The 19506-nt window shown below is 39.2% G+C and overlaps 1 protein-coding gene across 1 annotated transcript in view; it reads left to right on the top strand.

Moving 5' to 3' along the window:
• ugt8 (UDP glycosyltransferase 8) overlaps window positions 1–18959 on the top strand; it is a 75098-nt gene extending 56139 nt beyond the window's left edge. Inside the window, exon 6 of the mRNA XM_061886853.1 lies at window positions 13664–18959. Coding sequence (XP_061742837.1) covers window positions 13664–14027 — 364 coding nt within the window. The 3' untranslated portion in view covers window positions 14028–18959. The remainder of the gene's footprint in view (window positions 1–13663) is intronic.
• The last annotated feature ends 547 nt before the right edge of the window (window positions 18960–19506 follow it).

The raw sequence follows: 19506 nt of genomic DNA, 5'->3' as shown, positions 1-19506 counted from the left end.
AGTCTAAATTAGAAAAAGAGTGGTGTGTGCGTTCCTTGCCTGAAGTTGCCTTTAGAGTGGAGATGAGTGCTGAGCAGTAGCTCACCTTTATGACACTTTCAAGTTTTATGACCTCATTACATGAGATTAATACTTACTAAAACACCATAAAGATAGCAAGTGCAAACATTTGTTTGAACATCGGATTTCCACTCCCACTGAAAAGTCAAGTATTTGTCCTCCGCACGCCGCTAATCTTAGACACCCAAACAAAATAAAGACAAACTATTTGTTCTGGAGGCCGCAATGCAACTCTTGTTTGTCACTGCTCTTCAAGGAAGTCCACCCACCACTTTGTTCAACAAAACACCAAAAACATGAGTAATAAAAGCTGCAAGCAGCGATGGACAGGACCAACTTTTGCTGGTGTTTCCATTCAACATATCTTTACTTGCACATTACCTACCTTCCCCGCATCCTGGGGTCACATTGGTGCTTCTTTTTCTTTCACCCATACACGCTGGTGCTTCCTGCCATCACACAGACAACATATCTTTACCTGCACATTACCTACCTTCCCCGCATCCTGGTGTCAAACTGGTGCCTCCTTCTTGCACCCAGTCAACATATCTTTACTTGCACATTACCTACCTTCCCCGCATCCTGGGGTCACATTGGTGCTTCTTTTTCTGTCCCCCATACACGCTGGTGCTTCCTGCCATCACACAGACAACATATCTTTACCTGCCCGTTACCTACCTTCTCTGTATCCTGGTGTCAAACTGGTGCCTCCTTCCTTCACCCAGACAAAATATCTTTACCTGCACATTACCTACCTTCTCTGTATCCTGGGGTCACATTGGCGCTTCTTTTTCTTTCACCCATACATGCTGGTGCTTCCTGCCATCATCCAGACAACATATCTTTACCTGCCCGTTACCTACCTTCTCTGTATCCTGGTGTCAAACTGGTGCCTCCTTCTTGCACCCAGTCAACATATCTTTACCTGCACATTACCTACCTTCTCTGTATCCTGGGGTCACATTGGCGCTTCTTTTTCTTTCACCCATACACGCTGGTGCTTCCTGCCATCATCCAGACAACATATCTTTACCTGCCCGTTACCTACCTTCTCTGTATCCTGGTGTCAAACTGGTGCCTCCTTCTTGCACCCAGTCAACATATCTTTACCTGCACATTACCTACCTTCTCTGCATGGTGTGGTCACGCTGGTGCTTCCTGCTTTTAAGCGGCCATCTTGAGACGGCATCAGCGCAGCAGTTCTGTGAAGGCTCGTAAAATCAAAACCGAAGCAGTTAGAAAAACTCTTTTGTCAACTTTTAATCAGAAGGGTTCAATCTCTCTCTTGTGGAAGTTTGAAGCCGAGACAACAAACACGCTCGGAGGAGATAATGTTTGAAAAAAGGTGACAGGTTTTTACAAAACTTTTGTTTTGAAGGGGTAATTGCCAACTTCCTGTTAATTTTTGCTGAAGGATGTCAATGAATGAAATGTAGGTCTAAGTGAGACCTACATAGAGGTTTTTGTTTCATGTCTCTCCAACATTACTTCCAGAAGTTAAAAGCAGTTTTGTCTGTGTTTTCTTCCAAGAGCAGTTTTGTCTGTGTTTTATTCCTAGAGGGCTCTAAGGTGCAATTTTGAATTTTTATTTTTTATTTTCATTAGATTGTAATTTTCACCAGTCCTGATGTGTGTGTCCAGTTTGGTGAGTTTTGAAGCATTTTAAGGGGGTCAAATTACAGCTCAAAGAGGCAAAAATTACATTTTTTTAGGTAACTTTTGTTTTGAAGGGATTTTAGCCAACTTCCTGTTGATTTTTACTGAAGGATGTCAATGTATGAAATGTAGGTCTAAGTCCGACCTACGACATTCCTAACGGAAGTTACAATCAGTTTTTGTCTGTGTTTTTTCCTAGGGGGCGCTAGAGCGCAATTTTGAGTTTTGGGTTTTTTTTTTTTTTTTATTCGATGGCAATTTTCACCAGTCCTGATGTGTGTGTCAAATATGGTGAGTTTTGAAGCATGATAAGGGGGTCAAATGACAGCTCAAAGAGGCGGCAGAATAGTATTAAAGAATAATAATAAAACCTTAGAAATCCAACAGGGTCCTATGTCCCAAAGGTACATTCGGTCCCTAAAAATCTTCTATCTTGAAGAAAACTGCTCATTTTCTGTTGTCCAAACCAGGCCACAACCAACTTTCTCAGTTATGCTACCAACATTAGCCTGCGCTAACACTCATGATCCACTAAAAAAAACAAAAAAATCCAATGGTAGGTTAAATGTGACATGTAAGTGTCTAAAAGACAGACAAAAGAGGTTGGAAGATGAGAATGCATCTAAAGGTAAAATGTAGTGTAGAAATGCACCAAACTGCAGGAAATGTAGTCTGGATTTTGAAAATGGCAGCACTTTGTGCTGATGAAAATGTTCCTCTTTTTGTTCCCATCCTCAATGTGTCAGGCTTGGTTGTGTTTTAGTTATTCCTCTGTGTGTGTGTGTGTGTGTGTGTGTGTAGTATTTCCTGTCTGTAGTTCCTGTCAGCTCTCTTATTTTGGTTCAGTTTCCTGTTTGTCTCCCTGAGTGCTGTGTCCCCTCAGTTGCGGCTGATTTGCACCTGGCCACACCTGGTGTCAATCAGCCCACTCCTATTTAGACCTGTTTTCTCCTCCAGTCAGTGCTGGATTATTGTCGTGTCGTGTCAATGTCATTTCTACTTGTCGTTCCTACTGGTCGTGTCATTGCAGCGTAGCGGTAAGCTATATTCGGTAGCTGTTTGTAGCTTACTGTCTTTTGTTCCCTGCTTCCAGTTTGTTTGTTCATAGCCAAGTTTGTTTTCTGCCTCGTGCGCGCCTTTTGTTATTCCCCTTTTGTTTGTTCTTTTTCTAGTATTTTAATTAAATCATGTTTACCTGCAAAATGCCTGCCGCCTTCTCTGCATCTTGGGGTTCGTCACCAACAAACTTTGACACAATGTTTACATCTCATTGTGCAACATGTGAATGCTGTAAGGGGAACTAAATGTGATCTTTAAAAGGGGTACCAACCCTTTCCAAAGTCGGACACCCACACAGATATACAAAACAAGATTTTTGCTTAGGTTATTTTCATTGAAAGTGGGACAAATCACTTACATTACAAATGATTATTATAATAAAACATTCAACTTGTTCAATGAATGTTTTTTTCTTACATCTCATTGTGCAACATGTAAAGGTTTTAAGGGGAACTACCGTATTTCCTGGAATTGCCGCCGGGTATATAGTATGCACCTGTCTAGAATTACTGCCGGGTCAAACTCCTTTCGCAAAATATTATTTTTATTAGCTCATGTCCAGGTTTTCCGCCGGATCAAACTCGTTTTGCCAAATAATTAGCATATGCCTAGAATTTCCACCGGGTCAAACTCGTCACGTGACGAGTGACACTTCACCTGTCATCATTTTCAAAATGGAGGAGGCTGATTTCAATCATTTGAAATCGCATAAAGGGAAGAAGATTAAGAGCTATTCAGTAGGATTTAAGGTCCAAGCTATTGAATATGCTAAAAAGAACAGTAAGCAGCTATGTTTTATTAATATACCGTAGCTGCGTGTGTCAAATATGAGTCATTAAATGACTCCCGCCTCCTGGGGGTAGAGGGCGCTAGTGATCCTTCTTGCGACTACTCGGCTGCAGAAGAAGTGACAACAAGCAGCGATCGTTTAGTTTTTCCTCTCGCTTGCACTTTTAACATGGAGGATTACATATCTAAAATAAAACAGTTTTCTAAACTGGACTTTCAATGGAAGCAGGAGGTAATAAAGGAAGATCTCCATGGAGACAGAGAGACTTTTAAAACTGAAGAAAGATAAGGAAGACTTCTATAAACAAGTTATCGATGCTTTTGATCAGAAGGAGCTGCACATGGACTTCATTTATAAGTAAAGGTAAGACCATAATAACCTTTTTTTTATTAAATGGGCTTTTCTTGATGGTATCCTTACATCACACTCAAATTTATAAGCGCAGGCCTAAATTTACCGCATGCCTTTGGTAAGTGCCGGAGTGAGAAGATGTTTTAAATTAATTATCGCCCCGGCGGCAATTCAAGGAAATACGGTAAATGTAATTTCTGAAAGGGGTACACACTATTTCCAAAGTATTAACCCCACCTCGACAAACAATTCTAGTACATAGCTCACGTAAAACACCATTTTTGTTACTTTCATTGCAAGCGGGCCAAATCAATCAATCAATCAATCAATGTTTATTTATATAGCCCCAAATCACAAATGTCTCAAAGGACTGCAAAAATCATTACGACTACAACATCCTCGGAAGAACCCACAAAAGGGCAAGGAAAACTCACACCCAGTGGGCAGGGAGAATTCACATCCAGTGGGACGCCAGCGACAATGCTGACTATGAGAAACCTTGGAGAGGACCTCAGATGTGGGCAACCCCCCCCCCTCTAGGGGACCGAAAGCAATGGATGTCGAGCGGGTCCAACATGATACTGTGAAAGTTCAATCCATAGTGGCTCCAAGACAGCAGCGAGAGTCCCGTCCACAGGAAACCATCTGAAGCGGATCAGCAGCGTAGAGATGTCCCCAACCGATACAGGCGAGCGGTCCATCCTGGGTCTCGACTCTGGACAGTCAGTACTTCATCCATGGTCATCGGACCGGACCCCCTCCACAAGGGAGGGGGGGACATAGGAGAAAGAAAAGAAGCGGCAGATCAACTGGTCTAAAAAGGAGGTCTATTTAAAGGCTAGAGTATACAAATGAGTTTTAAGATGAGACTTAAATGCTTAAATAAATCACTTATATTAGAAAATCATCTCATGAAAATGTAATAATTATGATAAAACATCTGTTATTAAATGAGACACGGTCACAGAGTAGAGGATTACAACATTGTCTTCAAGTTCAACCTTTAAAAACTTTCCTGGATGACATGCGGACAACAAAACTTGCACACATCGGGGTCTCTTATTCAGTTTTTGAAGTATGCAAGCGACTATTCCCCTGTGAGTGATACTGATTAATGCAAATTCCAATAATCTGATGCAATATAATCTGCATTTCTCTGTCCTTGTGTTTGAAGTCAAGGACATGCTGTGTTTGAACTCTGACTCATTTTAATTGGCGCTTAAGTTTCTTTATAAACAAAAGACTCAAGTAGTCCTCACCAAACCTGTTCCAAGTTCTCAGTGATTGAGTGACTTGACACTCACTTCCTGTCAGTGATGAACAGGACTTCTCACAAGTCAACTCTCAATATTGTGCTTTGAGACCAGAGATTAGAGCAGGGACTGAAACTCCACAAACTCAATAACTCCCCGCTGATCTTCCAGTCAATTTACTCAGGAATTTGTCAAACTGAAAAATGACCAAAAATAATCAATCAATCAATCAATCAATGTTTACTTATATAGCCCTAAATCACTAGTGTCTCAAAGGGCTGCACAAACCACCACGACATCCTCGGTAGGCCCACATAAGGGCAAGGAAAACTCACACCCAGTGGGACGTCGGTGACAATAATGATTATGAGAACCTTAGAGAGGAGGAAAGCAATGGATGTCGAGCCCGAACGGAAAATGCTCTATAGCCCGCAGACTTTTTTTGGGCTTTGGGAATCACTAACAAGCCGGAGTCCTTTGAACGCAGATTTCTTGCCGGGACATATGGTACAATACAATCGGCAAGATAAGATGGAGCTAGACCGTGTAGTATTTTATACGTAAGTAGTAAAACCTTAAAGTCACATCTTAAGTGCACAGGAAGCCAGTGCAGGTGAGCCAGTACAGGCGTAATGTGATCAAACTTTCTTGTTCTTGTCAAAAGTCTAGCAGCCGCATTTTGTACCAACTGTAATCTTTTAATGCTAGACATGGGGAGACCCGAAAATAATACGTTACAGTAGTCGAGGCGAGACGTAACAAACGCATGGATAATGATCTCAGCGTCTTTAGTGGACAGAATGGAGCGAATTTTAGCGATATTACGGAGATGAAAGAAGGCCGTTTTAGTAACGCTTTTAATGTGTGCCTCAAAGGAGAGAGTTGGGTCGAAAATAATACCCAGATTCTTTACCGTGTCGCCTTGTTTAATTGTTTGGTTGTCAAATGTTAGAGTTGTATTATTAAATAGAGTTCGGTGTCTAGCAGGACCGATAATCAGCATTTCCGTTTTTTTGGCGTTGAGTTGCAAAAAGTTAGCGGACATCCATTGTTTAATTTCATTAAGACACGCCTCCAGCTGACTACAATCCGGCGTGTTGGTCAGCTTTAGGGGCATGTAGAGTTGGGTGTCATCAGCATAACAGTGAAAGCTAACACTGTATTTGCGTATGATGTCACCTAGCGGCAGCATGTAGATGCTGAAGAGTGCAGGGCCAAGGACAGAACCCTGGGGAACTCCACACGTTACCTTAACGTAGTCCGAGGTCACATTGTTATGGGAGACACACTGCATCCTATCAGTAAGATAAGAGTTAAACCAAGACAGGGCTAAGTCTGACATACCAATTCGTGTTTTGATACGTTCTAATAAAATATTATGATCGACGGTATCGAAAGCAGCGCTAAGATCGAGGAGCAGCAACATAGATGACGCATCAGAATCCATCGTTAGCAATAGATCATTAGTCATTTTTGCGAGGGCTGTCTCCGTCGAGTGATTTGCCCTGAAACCGGATTGAAAGGGTTCACATAGATTGTTAGACGCTAAGTGTTCATTTAACTGCTCCGCAACAATTTTTTCGAGGATTTTTGAAATAAAGGGAAGGTGAGACACCGGTCGGTAGTTTACCATGAAAATAATGTAATTGTAAGTTAATAAAAGTAACACAGACCCGTGTTAGCATGTCAGCTCCTGCTAACTTTATGACATTACAACACTAATGCATGGAAACACATGTGGACTTGTTCTAGTTTCCTTGTAAAACCAAAGTTGTAAAAACGCCAGACGCGACTTAGCGGACAGACTTCAAAGTTCTAAACAGAAGAGCACTTGTCCAAAAGATGGCGCCGTAGCACAAACGATAACACACCTTTTCAGTCTCTCGGCTCGTATCTTGTTTGAAATATTTACATCATGGCCGTCAGCCCAGATGTATCTCCGTCAAGCAGCAGCACCCTTTTCTAAGCCGCAGGGGGCGAAGCGTAGGAGAAGGGAAGCGGCTAATAGTCCGGAATCTACAGAGAATCCATAAAATTTAGTCTCAGGAGATTTAAATGATAAATAAATAAATGGGTTGTACTAGTACAGCACTGTTCTACCTTCAAGGTACTCAAAGTACTTTGACACTACTTCCACATTCACACACTGATGGAGGGAGCTGCCATGCAAGGGTGAAGTGTCTTGCTCAGGACACAACGGACGTGACGAGGTTGGTACTAGGTGGGGATTGAACCAGGGACCCTCGGGTTGCGCACGACCACTCTACCACTGCGCCACGCCGCCCCTAATATTTTAAATATTTACAAATGCAAATGTGGACACTCCTGGTAGACTCTTGTAGCCAGATGTTTACTGACGTATGTTATTCCTCTTGAAGTAACTTGTCCAGATGTTTACTGACGTATGTTATTCCTCTTTAAGTAACTTGTCCAGATGTTTACTGACGTATGTTATTCCTCTTGAAGTAACTTGTCCAGATGTTTACTGACGTATGTTATTCCTCTTTAAGTAACTTGTCCAGATGTTTACTGACGTATGTTATTCCTCTTTAAGTAACTTGTCCAGATGTTTACTGACGTATGTTATTCCTCTTTAAGTAACTTGTCCAGATGCTTACTGACGTATGTTATTCCTCTTTAAGTAACTTGTCCAGATGTTTACTGACGTATGTTATTCCTCTTGAAGTAACTTGTCCAGATGTTTACTGACGTATGTTATTCCTCTTGAAGTAACTTGTCCAAATGTTTACTGATGTATGTTATTCCTCTTGAAGTAACTTGTCCAGATGTTTACTGACGTATGTTATTCCTCTTTAAGTAACTTGTCCAGATGTTTACTGATGTATGTTATTCCTCTTTAAGTAACTTGTCCAGATGTTTACTGATGTATGTTATTCCTCTTTAAGTAACTTGTCCAGATGTTTACTGATGTATGTTATTCCTCTTTAAGTAACTTGTCCAGATGTTTACTGACGTATGTCATTCCTCTTTAAGTAACTTGTCCAGATGTTTACTGACGTATGTCATTCCTCTTTAAGTAACTTGTCCAGATGTTTACTGACGTATGTTATTCCTCTTTAAGTAACTTGTCCAGATGTTTACTGACGTATGTTATTCCTCTTTAAGTAACTTGTCCAGATGTTTACTGACGTATGTTATTCCTCTTTAAGTAACTTGTCCAGATGTTTACTGACGTATGTTATTCCTCTTTAAGTAACTTGTCCAGATGTTTACTGACGTATGTTATTCCTCTTGAAGTAACTTGTCCAGATGTTTACTGACGTATGTTATTCCTCTTGAAGTAACTTGTCCAGATGTTTACTGACGTATGTTATTCCTCTTGAAGTAACTTGTCCAAATGTTTACTGATGTATGTTATTCCTCTTGAAGTAACTTGTCCAGATGTTTACTGATGTATGTTATTCCTCTTTAAGTAACTTGTCCAGATGTTTACTGATGTATGTTATTCCTCTTTAAGTAACTTGTCCAGATGTTTACTGACGTATGTTATTCCTCTTTAAGTAACTTGTCCAGATGTTTACTGACGTATGTTATTCCTCTTTAAGTAACTTGTCCAGATGTTTACTGACGTATGTTATTCCTCTTTAAGTAACTTGTCCAGATGTTTACTGACGTATGTTATTCCTCTTTAAGTAACTTGTCCAGATGTTTACTGACGTATGTTATTCCTCTTTAAGTAACTTGTCCAGATGTTTACTGATGTATGTTATTCCTCTTTAAGTAACTTGTCCAGATGTTTACTGATGTATGTTATTCCTTTTTAAGTAACTTGTCCAGATGTTTACTGACGTATGTTATTCCTCTTTAAGTAACTTGTCCAGATGTTTACTGACGTATGTTATTCCTCTTGAAGTAACTTGTCCAGATGTTTACTGACGTATGTTATTGCTCTTTAAGTAACTTGTCCAGATGTTTACTGACGTATGTTATTCCTCTTTAAGTAACTTGTAGCCAGATGTTTACTGACGTATGTTATTCCTCTTTAAGTAACTTGTCCAGATGTTTACTGACGTATGTTATTCCTCTTGAAGTAACTTGTCCAGATGTTTACTGACGTATGTTATTCCTCTTGAAGTAACTTGTCCAGATGTTTACTGACGTATGTTATTCCTCTTGAAGTAACTTGTCCAGATGTTTACTGACGTATGTTATTGCTCTTTAAGTAACTTGTCCAGATGTTTACTGACGTATGTTATTCCTCTTTAAGTAACTTGTCCAGATGTTTACTGACGTATGTTATTGCTCTTTAAGTAACTTGTCCAGATGTTTACTGACGTATGTTATTGCTCTTTAAGTAACTTGTCCAGATGTTTACTGACGTATGTTATTCCTCTTTAAGTAACTTGTAGCCAGATGTTTACTGACGTATGTTATTCCTCTTGAAGTAACTTGTCCAGATGTTTACTGACGTATGTTATTCCTCTTGAAGTAACTTGTCCAGATGTTTACTGACGTATGTTATTCCTCTTGAAGTAACTTGTCCAGATGTTTACTGACGTATGTTATTCCTCTTGAAGTAACTTGTCCAGATGTTTACTGACGTATGTTATTCCTCTTTAAGTAACTTGTCCAAATGTTTACTGACGTATGTTATTCCTCTTTAAGTAACTTGTCCAGATGTTTACTGACGTATGTTATTCCTCTTGAAGTAACTTGTCCAGATGTTCACTGACGTATGTTATTCCTCTTGAAGTAACTTGTCCAGATGTTTACTGACGTATGTTATTCCTCTTTAAGTAAGTTGTCCAGATGTTTACTGATGTATGTTATTGCTCTTTAAGTAACTTGTCCAGATGTTTACTGACGTATGTTATTCCTCTTTAAGTAACTTGTAGCCAGATGTTTACTGACGTATGTTATTCCTCTTTAAGTAACTTGTCCAGATGTTTACTGACGTATGTTATTCCTCTTTAAGTAACTTGTCCAGATGTTTACTGACGTATGTTATTCCTCTTTAAGTAACTTGTCCAGATGTTTACTGACGTATGTTATTCCTCTTTAAGTAACTTGTAGCCAGATGTTTACTGACGTATGTTATTCCTCTTTAAGTAACTTGTCCAGATGTTTACTGACATATGTTATTCCTCTTTAAGTAACTTGTAGCCAGATGTTTACTGACGTATGTTATTCCTCTTTAAGTAACTTGTCAAGATGTTTACTGACGTATGTTATTCCTCTTTAAGTAACTTGTAGCCAGATGTTTACTGACGTATGTTATTCCTCTTTAAGTAACTTGTCCAGATGTTTACTGACATATGTTATTCCTCTTTAAGTAACTTGTAGCCAGATGTTTACTGACGTATGTTATTCCTCTTTAAGTAACTTGTCCATATGTTTACTGACGTATGTTATTCCTCTTTAAGTAACTTGTCCAGATGTTTACTGACGTATGTTATTCCTCTTGAAGTAACTTGTCCAGATGTTTACTGACGTATGTTATTGCTCTTTAAGTAACTTGTCCAGATGTTTACTGACGTATGTTATTCCTCTTTAAGTAACTTGTAGCCAGATGTTTACTGACGTATGTTATTCCTCTTTAAGTAACTTGTCCAGATGTTTACTGACGTATGTTATTCCTCTTGAAGTAACTTGTCCAGATGTTTACTGACGTATGTTATTCCTCTTGAAGTAACTTGTCCAGATGTTTACTGACGTATGTTATTCCTCTTGAAGTAACTTGTCCAGATGTTTACTGACGTATGTTATTGCTCTTTAAGTAACTTGTCCAGATGTTTACTGACGTATGTTATTCCTCTTTAAGTAACTTGTCCAGATGTTTACTGACGTATGTTATTGCTCTTTAAGTAACTTGTCCAGATGTTTACTGACGTATGTTATTGCTCTTTAAGTAACTTGTCCAGATGTTTACTGACGTATGTTATTCCTCTTTAAGTAACTTGTAGCCAGATGTTTACTGACGTATGTTATTCCTCTTGAAGTAACTTGTCCAGATGTTTACTGACGTATGTTATTCCTCTTGAAGTAACTTGTCCAGATGTTTACTGACGTATGTTATTCCTCTTGAAGTAACTTGTCCAGATGTTTACTGACGTATGTTATTCCTCTTGAAGTAACTTGTCCAGATGTTTACTGACGTATGTTATTCCTCTTTAAGTAACTTGTCCAAATGTTTACTGACGTATGTTATTCCTCTTTAAGTAACTTGTCCAGATGTTTACTGATGTATGTTATTCCTCTTGAAGTAACTTGTCCAGATGTTCACTGACGTATGTTATTCCTCTTGAAGTAACTTGTCCAGATGTTTACTGACGTATGTTATTCCTCTTGAAGTAACTTGTCCAGATGTTCACTGACGTATGTTATTCCTCTTGAAGTAACTTGTCCAGATGTTCACTGACGTATGTTATTCCTCTTGAAGTAACTTGTCCAGATGTTTACTGACGTATGTTATTCCTCTTTAAGTAAGTTGTCCAGATGTTTACTGATGTATGTTATTGCTCTTTAAGTAACTTGTCCAGATGTTTACTGACGTATGTTATTCCTCTTTAAGTAACTTGTAGCCAGATGTTTACTGACGTATGTTATTCCTCTTTAAGTAACTTGTCCAGATGTTTACTGACGTATGTTATTCCTCTTTAAGTAACTTGTCCAGATGTTTACTGACGTATGTTATTCCTCTTTAAGTAACTTGTCCAGATGTTTACTGACGTATGTTATTCCTCTTTAAGTAACTTGTAGCCAGATGTTTACTGACGTATGTTATTCCTCTTTAAGTAACTTGTCCAGATGTTTACTGACATATGTTATTCCTCTTTAAGTAACTTGTAGCCAGATGTTTACTGACGTATGTTATTCCTCTTTAAGTAACTTGTCAAGATGTTTACTGACGTATGTTATTCCTCTTTAAGTAACTTGTAGCCAGATGTTTACTGACGTATGTTATTCCTCTTTAAGTAACTTGTCCAGATGTTTACTGACATATGTTATTCCTCTTTAAGTAACTTGTAGCCAGATGTTTACTGACGTATGTTATTCCTCTTTAAGTAACTTGTCCAGATGTTTACTGACGTATTCCTCTTTAAGTAACTTGTCCAGATGTTTACTGACATATGTTATTCCTCTTTAAGTAACTTGTCCAGATGTTTACTGATGTATGTTATTCCTCTTGAAGTAACTTGTCCAGATGTTTACTGATGTGTTATTCCTCTTTAAGTAACTTGTCCAAATGTTTACTGATGTATGTTATTCCTCTTTAAGTAACTTGTCCAGATGTTTACTGATGTATGTTATTCCTCTTGAAGTAACTTGTCCAGATGTTTACTGACGTATGTTATTCCTCTGTAAGTAACTTGTCCAGATGTTTACTGATGTATGTTAATCCTCTTTAAGTAACTTGTCCAGATGTTTACTGATGTATGTTATTCCTCTTTAAGTAACTTGTAGCCAGATGTTTACTGACGTATGTTATTGCTCTTTAAGTAACTTGTCCAGATGTTTACTGACGTATGTTATTCCTCTTTAAGTAACTTGTCCAGATGTTTACTGACGTATGTTATTCCTCTTTAAGTAACTTGTCCAGATGTTTACTGACGTATGTTATTCCTCTTTAAGTAACTTGTCCAGATGTTTACTGATGTATGTTAATCCTCTTTAAGTAACTTGTCCAGATGTTTACTGATGTATGTTATTCCTCTTTAAGTAACTTGTAGCCAGATGTTTACTGACGTATGTTATTCCTCTTTAAGTAACTTGTCCAGATGTTTACTGACGTATGTTATTCCTCTTTAAGTAACTTGTCCAGATGTTTACTGACGTATGTTATTCCTCTTTAAGTAACTTGTCCAGATGTTTACTGACGTATGTTATTCCTCTTTAAGTAACTTGTCCAGATGTTTACTGGTGTATGTTATTCCTCTTTAAGTAACTTGTCCAGATGTTTACTGATGTATGTTATTCCTCTTTAAGTAACTTGTAGCCAGATGTTTACTGACGTATGTTATTCCTCTTTAAGTAACTTGTCCAGATGTTTACTGACGTATGTTATTCCTCTTTAAGTAACTTGTCCAGATGTTTACTGACGTATGTTATTCCTCTTTAAGTAACTTGTCCAGATGTTTACTGACGTATGTTATTCCTCTTTAAGTAACTTGTCCAGATGTTTACTGACGTATGTTATTCCTCTTTAAGTAACTTGTAGCCAGATGTTTACTGACGTATGTTATTGCTCTTTAAGTAACTTGTCCAGATGTTTACTGACGTATGTTATTCCTCTTTAAGTAACTTGTCCAGATGTTTACTGACGTATGTTATTCCTCTTTAAGTAACTTGTAGCCAGATGTTTACTGACGTATGTTATTGCTCTTTAAGTAACTTGTCCAGATGTTTACTGACGTATGTTATTCCTCTTTAAGTAACTTGTCCAGATGTTTACTGATGTATGTTATTGCTCTTCTCCTGCAAAGGACAATGCGGGGCCTCCTTGACAACTGTGTAACACGTGTGGCCCCTGCAGGTACCGCCAACAAGCTGCAGTTCTGTCCAACATCCACAAGGACCAGCCGGACCCCCCCGTGTCCAGAGTGGTCTACTGGATCAACTACATCCTGCGCCACAACGGCACCCAACACCTGCGCGCCGCCGTCTACGACATCTCCCTCTACCAGTACTTCCTGCTGGACGTCATCCTGGTGGTGGGGGCCGCCTTGGCCTTCGCCAACTTCACCTTGAGGCGTTTGGGGCCGTTACTGCGGGCAACGTGGGGAGGGCGGGGCCAGGCCCAGGCCCAGCGACTCTGCAGGCCGGAGGGCAATGCCGCCAACGGGCACTGCCACTGCATGGCCAACGGCTCTGTGGAGGGCGACAAGAAGGTCAATTGATGTTCTTGCAAGGCCAGGAGGCGCTGGCTCAGGTCACCCAGTGTGTGTGTGTCGTGTGTGTGTGTGTGTGTGTGTGTGTGTGAGGATGAAGCACGTCTTACTGACCTCCTAGCGGTGGAATGACGATGAAGACACGCGAACCTTTGGCAATATTTTAACTCTTCATCCTTTTCCTTGTCTTCCCAAAGTGTAACTGAAGCTATTTATTACTGTACAAACACCTTTTAATGATGGCAATGATTCTAATTTATTGAATGAACTGGTGGACACACACACACACACACACACACACGCACACACACACACACACACACACACACACACTGGTGGATGATGTACCAGCACAACCCTCTTATGGCCTCTTCATTAGGTACATGCTACAAGTCTCAACTACTTTCCATTTCACTCAAGTCACCAAGTACTTTACACACCATACAGTAGATGTAGATCATCTATATCTGCTGTACATGTACTTTACACACCATATAGTAGATGTAGATGATCTATATCTGCTGTACATGTACTTTACACACCATATAGTAGATGTAGATGATCTATATCTGCTCAAACATGTACTTTACACACCATATAGTAGATGCAGATGATCTATATCTGCTGTACATGTACTTTACACACCATATGGTTGATGTAGATGATCTATATCTGCTGTACATGTACTTTACACACCATATAGTAGATGTAGATGATCTATATCTGCTCAAACATGTTTTTTACACACCATATAGTAGATGTAGATGATCTATATCTGCTGTACATGTACTTTACACGCCATATAGTAGATGTAGATGATATATATCTGCTGTACATGTACTTTACACACCATATAGTAGATGTAGATGATCTATATCTGCTCAAACATGTACTTTACACACCATATAGTAGATGTAGATCATCTATATCTGCTCAAACATGTATTTTACACACCATATAGTAGATGTAGATCATCTATATCTGCTGTACATGTACTTTACACACCATATAGTAGATGTAGATGATCTATATCTGCTGTACATGTACTTTACACACCATATAGTAGATGTAGATGATCTATATCGGCTGTACATGTACTTTACACACCATATAGTAGATGTAGATCATCTATATCTGCTGTACATGTACTTTACACACCATATAGTAGATGTAGATGATCTATATCTGCTGTACATGTACTTTACACACCATATAGTAGATGTAGATGATCTATATCTGCTGTACATGTACTTTACACACCATATAGTAGATGTAGATGATCTATATCTGCTGTACATGTACTTTACACACCATATAGTAGATGTAGATGATCTATATCTGCTGTACATGTACTTTACACACCATATAGTAGATGTAGATGATCTATATCTGCTGTACATGTACTTTACACACCATATAGTAGATGTAGATGATCTATATCTGCTGTACATGTACTTTACACACCATATAGTAGATGTAGATGATCTATATCTGCTCAAACATGTTTTTTACACACCATATAGTAGATGTAGATCATCTATATCTGCTCAAACATGTATTTTACACATCTATTACAAACCCCGTTTCCATATGAGTTGGGAAATGGTGTTAGATGTAAATATAAACAGAATACAATGATTTGCAAATCCTTTTCAAGCCATATTCAGTTGAATATGCTACAAAGACAACATATTTCATGTTCAAACACATAAACACTTTTTTTATGTGTCAAATAATCATTAACTTTAGAATTTGATGCTAGCAACACGTGACAAAGTAGTTGGGAAAGGGCATGTTCACCACTGTGTAAGTTACCCATGCCTTGGGCACTAATACACCCCCCATACCATCACAGATTTACTTAGCATTTCATGGAAGCTGTTTTTATAGCCAATCATGGCACCCACCTGTTCCCAATTAGCCTGCACACCTGTGGGATGTTCCAAATAAGTGTTTGATGAGCATTCCTCAACTTGCTCGGTCTTTTTTGACACTTGTGCCAGCTTTTTTTAATCATGTTGCAGTGCTCCAATTCTAAATGAGCTAATATTTGCAAAAAATAACAACGTTTTTCAGTGTGAAGATGAAATATCTGGTCTTTGAAGTCTATTTAGTTGAATATAAGTTGAAAAGGATTTGTTGTGTTCTCTTTTTATTTACCTTTTACACAACCTGACTACTTCACTGCTTTTGTGTGTGTGTGTGTGTGTGTGTGTGTGTGTGTAAGGGGTGTGGTCACTTTGTTAGAAACCCCCAATGTGACATTCCTCATCACTGTATATTACTTTTGTGTAGTAAATGTTGCAAAGCAGCCTTGAATATATTTGTCTGAAAGGAAGTGTGTTAGTGTACATCACTGAAGTGTGTTAGTGTACATCACTGAAGTGTGTTACTGTACATCACTGAAGTGTGTTAGTGTACATCACTGAAGTGTGTTACTGTACATCACTGAAGTGTGTTAGTGTACATCACTGAAGTGTGTTACTGTACATCACTGAAGTGTGTTAGTGTACATCACTGAAGTGTGTTACTGTACATCACTGAAGTGTGTTAGTGTACATCACTGAAGTGTGTTACTGTACATCACTGAAGTGTGTTAGTGTACATCACTGAAGTGTGTTATTGTACATCACTGAAGTGTGTTAGTGTACATCACTGAAGTGTGTTAGTGTACATCACTGAAGTGTGTTAGTGTACATCACTGAAGTGTGTTAGTGTACATCACTGAAGTGTGTTACTGTACATCACTGAAGTGTGTTAGTGTACATCACTGAAGTGTGTTACTGTACATCACTTAAGTGTGTTAGTGTACATCACTGAAGTGTGTTAGTGTACATCACTGAAGTGTGTTAGTGTACATCACTGAAGTGTGTTATTGTACATCACTGAAGTGTGTTAGTGTACATCACTGAAGTGTGTTAGTGTGCATCACTGAAGTGTGTTACTGTACATCACTGAAGTGTGTTAGTGTACATCACTGAAGTGTGTTAGTGTACATCACTGAAGTGTGTTAGTGTACATCACTGAAGTGTGTTATTGTACATCACTGAAGTGTGTTAGTGTACATCACTGAAGTGTGTTAGTGTACATCACTGAAGTGTGTTAGTGTACATCACTGAAGTGTGTTACTGTACATCACTGAAGTGTGTTAGTGTACATCACTGAAGTGTGTTAGTGTACATCACTGAAGTGTGTTAGTGTACATCACTGAAGTGTGTTAGTGTACATCACTGAAGTGTGTTACTGTACATCACTGAAGTGTGTTAGTGTACATCACTGAAGTGTGTTAGTGTACATCACTGAAGTGTGTTAGTGTACATCACTGAAGTGTGTTACTGTACATCACTGAAGTGTGTTAGTGTACATCACTGAAGTGTGTTAGTGTACATCACTGAAGTGTGTTAGTGTACATCACTGAAGTGTGTTAGTGAACATCACTGAAGTGTGTTACTGTACATCACTGAAGTGTGTTAGTGTACATCACTGAAGTGTGTTAGTGTACATCACTGAAGTGTGTTAGTGTACATCACTGAAGTGTGTTAGTGTACATCACTGAAGTGTGTTAGTGTACATCACTGAAGTGTGTTATTGTACATCACTGAAGTGTGTTAGTGTACATCACTGAAGTGTGTTATTGTACATCACTGAAGTGTGTTAGTGTACATCACTGAAGTGTGTTAGTGTACATCACTGAAGTGTGTTAGTGTACATCACTGAAGTGTGTTAGTGTACATCACTGAAGTGTGTTAGTGTACATCACTGAAGTGTGTTAGTGTACATCACTGAAGCCTTTTTGACCCTGTGAGCTGCAAAGACCCAGGACAGGTGGGACAGACCCCGGTCTGAGACTTGAATAGTCACATGAACAATGAGCAGGTGTGTCAGGACACAACCTTGTACTATTTCTTCTGGCTTCTGCTTATTAGTCCAGTCTTCTTCATTCTTCTGATAGTCCAGCTCACTCTTCATGTACATCATTCTTGTGATAGTCCTGCTCACTCTTCATGTACATTTAAGTCTCACCTTAAAACTCATCTGTATACTCTAGCCTTTAAATAGACCTCCTTTTTAGACCAGTTGATCTGCCGCTTCTTTTCTTTCTCCTATGTCCCCCCCTCCCTTGTGGAGGGGGTCCGGTCCGATGACCATGGATGAAGTACTGGCTGTCCAGAGTCGAGACCCAGGATGGACCGCTCGTCGGGACCCAGGATGGACCGCTCTCCTGTATCGGTTGGGGACATCTCTACGCTGCTGATCCGCTTGAGATGGTTTCCTGTGGACGGGACTCTCGCTGCTGTCTTGGATCCGCTTTGAACTGAACTCTCGCGGCTGTGTTGGAGCCACTATGGATTGAACTTTCACAGTATCATGTTAGACCCGCTCCACATCCATTGCTTTCGGTCCCCTAGAGAGGGGGGGTTGCCCACATCTGAGGTCCTCTCCAAGGTTTCTCATAGTCAGCATTGTCACTGGCGTCCCACTGGATGTGAATTCTCCCTGCCCACTGGGTGTGAGTTTTCCTTGCCCTTTTGTGGGTTCTTCCGAGGATGTTGTAGTCGTAATGATTTGTGCAGTCCTTTGAGATATTTGTGATTTGGGGCTATGTAAATAAACATTGATTGATTGACATCATTCTTGTGATAGTCCAGCTCACTCTTCATGTACATCATTCTTGTGATAGTCCAGCTCACTCTTCATGTACATCATTCTTGTGATAGTCCTGCTCATTCTTCATGTACATCATTCTTCTGATAGTCCTGCTCACTCTTCATGTACATCATTCTTCTGATAGTCCTGCTCACTCTTCATGTACATCACATCACCTTTGTGGTCTTTAGTTTGAAGATGACTCTCTTCTACATTTCATGCCACATTTGACTTTGTAGAGAACACATTTCATTTTCTGCCTCCTCAATAAAGACAAACATAATGTTTGAAAAATGTGTCGTCATTAAAGACAAATAATGTTAAATAAATGTGTAGTAAATAAAGACACATTAAAATGTTCTTCTCTTTACAGAAATCACACAGGCTTGTGTTGCGCCCCCTATGGTTGTGGTGATGTCATCACATACATCATCACATACATCATCACATACATCACACACATCATCACATACATCATCACATACATCATCACATACATCACATACATCATCACATACATCACATACATCATCACATACATTGCATACATCATCACATACATCATCACATACATTGCATACATCATCACATACATCATCACATACATCACCATACATCACATACATCACATACATCACCACACACACTACATACATCATCACATACATCACATACATCATCACATACATCACATACATCATCACATACATCATCACACACATCACATACATCATCAGATACATCACATGCATCACATACATCATCACATACATCACATCATAACATACATCATCACATACTTCATCACATACATCACATACATCATCACATACATCACACA

Source organism: Nerophis ophidion, linkage group LG01 (genome assembly GCF_033978795.1).
Source record: "Nerophis ophidion isolate RoL-2023_Sa linkage group LG01, RoL_Noph_v1.0, whole genome shotgun sequence".
Lineage (NCBI taxonomy): Eukaryota > Metazoa > Chordata > Actinopteri > Syngnathiformes > Syngnathidae > Nerophis > Nerophis ophidion.
Note: the sequence above shows the minus strand (reverse complement) of the source record. Positions and strands in the feature narration are given on the sequence as shown.